This window comes from Ovis aries, chromosome 24 (assembly GCF_016772045.2).
Source record: "Ovis aries strain OAR_USU_Benz2616 breed Rambouillet chromosome 24, ARS-UI_Ramb_v3.0, whole genome shotgun sequence".
Taxonomy (NCBI): domain Eukaryota; kingdom Metazoa; phylum Chordata; class Mammalia; order Artiodactyla; family Bovidae; genus Ovis; species Ovis aries.
Window position 1 is genome coordinate 18,803,021 of NC_056077.1, and position 7,977 is coordinate 18,810,997.

At 39.9% G+C, this 7,977-nt stretch overlaps 1 protein-coding gene across 1 annotated transcript; it reads right to left on the reverse strand.

Moving 5' to 3' along the window:
- Nucleotides 1-4,557: 4,557 nt before the first annotated feature.
- LOC114110665 (cytochrome c oxidase subunit 7A2, mitochondrial-like) lies at nucleotides 4,558-6,658 on the reverse strand. The gene is made up of 2 exons (XM_042240677.2): nucleotides 6,653-6,658; nucleotides 4,558-4,891 (listed from the first exon to the last, which is right to left on the reverse strand). Exons 1-2 carry the CDS (start codon nucleotides 6,656-6,658, stop codon nucleotides 4,640-4,642), a joined length of 258 nt encoding a protein of 85 aa, XP_042096611.1. The 3' UTR covers nucleotides 4,558-4,639.
- Nucleotides 6,659-7,977: the final 1,319 nt, after the last annotated feature.

A 7,977-nucleotide genomic window follows, 5' to 3' on the forward strand; every position in this document is an offset into this window, starting at 1 on the left:
AACATAAATAAGGTATTGTGTCTGCTACAAATTTTTCAGCCCCCCAAAAAGTACCTCAATGTGGAAAAAAACTTGTTAAAACTTTAAGAAAATCAAGATATGTTTTTTTGGTCATGGTCTGTACACAGGTTGGAAAAGAATTTCCAGACATGAGACAGAATGAGAAGGAAATAAAGTTTATTATTTGTTAGAACAGTGTGCCAGCTCACGGGAGAACTGACATTGAACAAGGGGTCCCTAGTCCACATTTATACCCAGGGTCACTGCAGATGGTGACTACAGCCATGAAATTAAAAGATGCTTACTACTTGGAAGAAAAGTTATGACCAACATAGACAGCATATTAAAAAGCAGAGACATTACTTTGCCAACAAAGGTCCATCTAGTCAAGGCTGTGGTTTTTCCAGTAGTCATGTATGGATGTCAGAGGTGGACTATAAAGAAAGCTGAGTGCCACAGAATTGATGTTTCTGAACTGTGGTGTTGGAGAAAACTCTTAAGAGTCCCTTGGACTGCAAGGAGATTGAGCCAGTGCATCCTAAAGGAAATCCGTCATGACTGTTCATTGGAAGGACTGATACTGAAGCTGAAACTCCAATACTTTGGCCACCTGATGTGAAGAACTGACTCATTTGAAAATACCCTGATGCTGGGAAAGATTGAACGTGGGAGGAGAATGGGACAGCAGAGGATGAGATGGTGGGATGGCATCACCGACTCAATGAACATGAGTTTGAGTAAACTCCAGGAGCTGGTGATGGACGGGAGGCCTGGCATGCTGCAGTCCTTGGGGTCACAAAGAGTCAGGCACGACTGAGCACTGAACTGAACTGAACTGAATACCCAGGGTGCAAGGAGTGGGATAGGGGTCTTGTGGGTCATTTGCTGATTGGATGAGGCACGTATACTGGATGGGGGAAGAGTAAGGCAAATACCTTCTCCCTGTGGGGCCAGTTAAATGCTCAGGAGGACCTGAAATCCATTAATAGTTACAACATAGGGGAGGGAAGGATATAATGGTTTTTCCATTCTTGCATTCCAAGACCCTCCTTGGTTTTATCTGCTCTTTCATCCTTTAGTCACCACATTTTACAGTAGATAATATGAGAAAAAAAAAATATATATATATATACTGAAAACAGTGATACATGATCAGGATTTCCTAAGACTGGATTAAATTTTGCTGGGTAAATGACTTATGGGACTGACCGAAGACCTGGATTTGGCTTTTTCACTTTCTGTTTAGAAAAAAAGTATTCCTGGAATACATTTTTGATAACAGATACCTTTTAAATAATCTGTATTTGCCTTTAAATATTTTATTGTCACTTTGGCTAAATTTCACAGTGACCCATGGTCGGTTGTATTTTAAAATGTTACTTGGTGTTCCTTTGACAAGTCTTCCCAAATCAAACTATAATAAAGTTCCTTTGACCTCTAGCTAACTTTGGGGTGCTTCAAAGTTCCCCCTGAAGAACTCCAAAGGAAGATATTAAACTAATCATGTTTATTTGGTATGTTTGGTTTAAGGGAAGTGTTGTCAAAAGAATCATAAACTTTGCTATATAATACGGTAAATGGTACAGATATTCTCAAGATTATAGGGAGTTCCTAAAAATCTGATATGTCTTGGTAAAATATTATCAGTCATAATTTTAGTTGTCTGAAAATGTTGCGTGTCACAGCAGTAATCAGATTAAAATATGCCTTTTTTAAGCCTTTTGTTAATATAGACAGTTATGGTTTTACTCTAATGCCTTTGTAACATGTCTCATCTTCAAGATTTATAAAAAGACTTTACAAGTTTCTGACTTTCAAAATATAATACTGAACTGAATAAAAACTTGAGGAATTCTAATGGGAAACCTGATGACTTCATAAAGCTGCTAACAAAAAGGATTATTTATATAAAACCTAAGTAAACTGGTAAATGTGGTTATAATTTTTATGGATTTAAAGGATTACTGGTTTAAACTTATGTTTTCCAGGTAAAAGAAAAACTTCCCCAGTTGATTATGACTGCCAATAGTTTGGTAGATTATACCTTTTGGAACATATATCTTGTTCTCTCTACCTGGTCAATTCTGCCAGTAACACATGCTCATCTCAAAGATTAGGCTATGCATAAGTATGCATGGCCAGTGCAATGGAACTGCAGGTAGCTCATTAAATCAGCTATGGCTCCTTTGGTCACTCAATTATTGCGACTGGGTTACAACGAGTTATACTAATCAACTAATCATTGTTTAATTTTGTTCTTTGTTTTCATATTGTGCTTTGTGTCTCCCTACCACACTGTCTTTGTCTACATTATTTATATCCAGTTTAATTTATAAGATTGTTGCCTCTTGCAGTAACCAATGTGTAATCAGGCCTCCAACAAAACTTCTATGGCTAAACATTTTGAGAAAATCACACTTGTTATATAAAATATTTGTATTTTATAATGTAAAATGATATGATTCTAGGTATGGGAAGAAGCAACAAGGGAAAATGTCTTCTGGATTATAGTTAGAATCCAGAGAATTTTTAATTATTGATGGGGCCTGATCTAAAACTTAACACCTGGAATGGCATATCAAGAAATTGTGACTGAACTGGGATGAGCCACCTAGTAATGTGGGACAAAAGTTGATCATGAAATGTTTCCCAGATAATGCTCATTCATGACCAAGAGGGGAAGACTTGAAGAATGGAATCAGCAATTGCAGCCCTTCAATGTGAGCCAGTGAACCCCAAGGAAGGTGAATACATGCCACTTATCAGTCATTAGACTGCAACCATTCCAGCCACTCCCTAAGGTGAACCCTCAGGAAACTCTGAGAGTGCAGGATTGCAGGCCCCAGATGGGTGAGGTACATACCAAGGAAATAATTTTAATGAGCCCTGGCTTTTGCATCTCCCATACATAGAATGTATGTATTCCCTGGTGGCTCAGTTGGTAAAGAATCCAGCTGCAATGCGGGAGACCTGGGTTCGATCCCTGGATTGGGAAGATCCCCTGGAGAAGGGATCAGCTATCCACGCCAGTATTCTGGGCTGGAAAATTCCATGGACTGTATAGTCCATGGGGTCGCAAAGAGTCGGACACAACTGAGCGACTTTCACTTTCACTTCATACATAGAAAAGGTCTAAATTTCTTTATTTGAGGTGCTGTCTCATGTATTCGAAGTTCAGTTTTTCTAAGTCTACCAGTGTAAAATAAACACTTTCTAAAAAAAATAATAAAAGACAAATCTCAACATTTGAAACACTGGTAATGAGGGCAGACACTCCCTGAAAGATCCATCTGACTAACCAGAAATATCGTCACCCCCTTTTCCCACAAGATTGTGGAAGGGACTTTGACAGTGAGGAAATCTTGCTCAGAAGATGCCAGTTCTTCTTATATTTTGGAAATGGTTTCTTTGACTTGCTTTTCATTGCTTTTGCTACTATAATCATACAGAATGGCCTGCCTCAGAGAATCCTGCCCCTCTGTCTGACTGTTAAACTAAAGTGCCCTTGTTCAGAACCCTGTTCACCTGTAGATGGCAGGAAGGAAGAAATTAATTCATCTCTGCCTGAGGCTTGCCATTATAGACGTTTGCAAGATGAATGGCCTTTTTACTTTGATTTCTCACCTCCCGCCGTATCTCTGATCTATAAAAAACCCGGCATCCAGACCAGATAAGATGGTTATTTTGGGGTGCTAGCCTGCCATCTTCTCGGTCAGCTGTCTCTCCAGTTATAACCTCTTCCTTGCCTCAACCCTTCATCTCTCAGATTCATTGGCCTGTCGTGCAGTGAGCAGAGTGAGCTTGGACTCAGTAACAAATACACTGAATAATCAATATAGAGATCTTCCAAGAAAATAAACTGGGGATCTACTTTCCAAATAATGTTGGGAAAAGAACCCCAGGTAACAAGTGAAAATGCATGCTAGTGCATAATATTCTTTCACTAATGTTTAATGGCTGTTTTCCAACGGCATTGAAGTAGCTGAAAATTATGGAGAACATGACAAGTAAGTATGATAAAACTTACATTATTTTAAGGTTAAATTTTTCATTTATACCCAAGTGAAAGTCGCTCAGTCGTGTCCGACTTTTTGCAACCCCATGGACTATACAGTCCCTGGAATTCTCCAGGCCAGAATACTGGAGTGGGTAGCCATTCCCTTCTCCAGTATTTATACCCAAGGCAGAGTTTATTATAATTTTACTTCACTGCCTTTAATAAAAGTAAAGTCATTAATAATGTTTTAAGAATTTACTTGTTAGCTTATCTCCTTTTCAGCTGAAAGACTTGCTGTGTTTACAATTTGTCATGATCTATGATGATTTTAAATAACTTTGAGTGTTTCAGCTTACTAAAAACTCATTCAAAGGACCTCACTGTAGTTATTATCATTAAATAAAAGGTTAAGACCACATTAGAGTTGGTTAGGATTGCAGTAAGCAAAGTTCATGCATGAGTTGTCTTTTGTTGTGTGTGTGTGTGTGGTTTCTTTCCCATGGTAAAGACTGCCTTATTGGTGGCAGTTAGCACAAGTCAATAAATACTGATCTCCAAAGAATTCAGTTATGTATCAGACTACTGGTCCACAGAGAGCTGAATGGAATTGAACCAACTGATTGCTGGGAGGATAAACTGAAGTCAATCCTGCTTCTTGGGAAATGAAGCCACAGCCAGCTCATATATGGCATATGCCATTCTACCAACTATAAGAATCATGGTGGCTCTGTACAGGAGGGCATCAGCTATCCCACTCTTCAGATGCACTGGAATTCTATTATCTTCCTGAAACCGCTTTTGTTTCTTTGGAACCGTATTTTCAAACTGCCTGCCTGAAGCAGTACTTATGGTCCTCTTAGTAATCTGATGGAGAGCAAGAAAATTCTGTAGCACCTTGGCTCAGTTGCTGCTCACCAACCAGGACAACTGACCACCAGGAACCCATGCATCAGATTTAGAAGCAACAGCACAATAGTGTTATCTTTTAATTAAAAAACATTTTTTTACAATGGTATTTTTTTCATATATGAACATTGACGCTTGCCTTCATCAGTTCAGTTCAGTCGCTCAGTAGTGTCCGACTCTTTGTGACCCCATGAATCGCAGCACGCCAGGCCTCCCTGTCCATCACCAACTCCCGGAGTTCACTCAGACTCACGTCCATCGAGTCCGTGATGCCATCCAGCCATCTCATCCTCGGTTGTCCCCTTCTCCTCCTGCCCCCAATCCCTCCCAGCATCAGAGTCTTTTCCAATGAGTCAAGTCTTCACATGAGGTGGCCAAAGTACTGGAGCTTCAGCTTTAGCATCATTCCTTCCAAAGAAATCCCAGGACTGATTTCCTTCAGAATGGACTGGCTGGATCTCCTTGCAGTCCAAGGGACTCTCAAGAGTCTTCTCCAACACTATAGTTCAAACGCATCAATTCTTCGGCACTCAGCCTTCTTCACAGTCCAACTCTCACTTCCATACATGATGACTGGAAAAACCATAGCCTTGACTAGACAGACCTTTGGTGGCAAAGTAATGTCTCTGCTTTTGAATATACTGTCTAGGTTGGTCATAACTTTTCTTCCAAGGAGTAAGCGTCTTTTAATTTCATCGCTGCAGTCACCATCTTCAGTGATTTTGGAGCCCCAAAAAATAAAGTCTGACACTGTTTCTACTGTTTCCCCATCTATTTGCCATGAAGTGATGGGAGCAGATGCCATGATCTTCGTTTTCTGAATGTTGAGCTTCAAGCCAACTTTTTCACTCTCCTCTTTCACTTTCATCAAGAGGTGGTAAGGAGATACCCCTTGTCCAAGGTAAGGAGTAGCGGCTGTGCTTTGCTGGAGCAGCCGTGAAGAGATATCCCACACCCAAGGTAAGAGAAACCCAAATAAGATGGTAAGTGTTGCAAGAGGGCATCAGAGGGCAGACACACTGAAACCATACGCACAGAAAACTAGTCAATCTTATCACACTAGGACCACAGCCTTGTCTAACTCAATGAAACCAAGCCATGCCTGCAGGGCAACCCAAGTCGGGCGGGTCATGGTGGAGAGGTCTGACAGAACATGGTCCACTGGAGAAGGGAATGGCAAGCCACTTCAGTATTCTTGCCTTGAGAACCCCATGAACAGTATGAAAAGGCAATATGATAGGATACCAAAAGAGGAACTCCCCAGGTCATTAGGTGCCCAATATGCTACTGGAGATCAGTGGAGAAATAACTCCAGAAAGAATGAAGGGATGGAGCCAAAGCAAAAACAATACCCAGTTGTGTATGTGACTGGTGCTAGAAGCAAGATCCAGTGCTGTAAAGAGCAATATTGCATAGGAACCTGGAATGTCAGGTCCATGAATCAAGACAAATTGGAAGTGGTCAAACAAGAGATGGCAAGGGTGAACGTCGACATTCTAGGAATCAGCAAACTAAAATGGACTGGAATGGGTGAATTTAACTCAGATGACCATTACATCTACTACTGCGGGCAGGAATCCCTCAGAAAATGGAGTAGCCATCATGGTCAACAAAAGAGTTCGAAATGCAGTACTTGGATGCAGTCTCAAAAATGACAGAATGATCTCTGCCTTCATACATTTACAATGTATTTTTCTTTTTTGTGTACTTTCTAATTCAGATATATTCAAATGTTTTCCTATGTCTTACATTCATCATCTATACTTTCAAGGCTCATTTCATTTGTTGTAAGAAAGGAGATAGGCCTTGTACTGAGCATGTGGCTTTATATAATATCAGAATTGTTTTTTGTGTATCTTTATTGACACCACTATATTGAAAATATCATCCAGTAATGACAAGTTGCATATATAATCACATCTCACTGCAGCGCAATGATTTTGTTTCCTCATAGTGTACTTCTTCATTTGATATTTTGTGTCTATGTATTTATTGGCTATATGTATATTAGACATGAGACTATTCCGTCAGTTCATTGAATTTAAAAGTGAGGAAGTATTTTTCTTGTTACATTCTCAGTAGTTACAGGTCTAACATAATTACCTAGGAGCATTTTATATTCCTTTTGAGTTTTATTACACAATAAGGGCCACAACTCATCCATAATTAGCTATATTCTTAGGTGTGTTGTTGTTGTTCAGTCGATAGTTATATCTGACTGTCTGCAATCCCATGGACTGCAGCACACCAGGCTTCTTTGTCCTTACCTATCTCCCAGGGTTTACTCCACCTCATGTCCATTTAGTTAGTATTGCTATCCAACCATCTTATCCTCTGCTGCCTTCTTCTCCTCCAGCCCTCAGTCTTTCCCAGCATGAAGGTCTTTTCTATGATGGCTCTTCACATCAGGTGACCAAAGTATTAGAGCTTCAACTTCAGCATTATTCCTTCCAATGAATATTCAGGGTTGATTTCCTTTAGGATTGACTGGTTTGATCTCCTTCCAGTCCTAGGGACTCTCAAGAGTCTTCTCTAGCTCCACAGTTTGAAAGCAACTGTTCTTTGGCACTCAGCCGTCTTTATGGTCCAAATGTCACATCCATACATGACTCCTGGAAAAACCACAGCTTTGACTATCTGGATCTTTGTTGGCAAAGTTATGTCTCTGCTTTTTAATTTGCTGTCTAGGTTTGTCATAGCTTTCAAAGAGCAAATGTCAAAGAGAAAATGTTTATTCATTTCATGGCTGCAGTCACCATCTGCAGGGATTTTGAAGCCCAAGAAATAAAGTCTGTCACAGTCTATTTTTTTTCCCCATCTATTTCCCGTAAAGTGCTGGGACCAGATGCTATGATCAGTTTTTTGAATGTTGCATTTTAAGCCAGCTTTTACCCTCTCTTCTTTCAACTTCATCAAGAGGATCTTTAGTTTCCCTTCATTTTCTGCCGTTAGGGTGGTATCATTTGCATATAGGGGTTATTGATATTTCTCCCAGGAATCTTGATTCCAGCTTCTGATTCAGCCAGCCTGGCATTTCACATCATGTACACTACATATAAATTAAATAAGCAAGG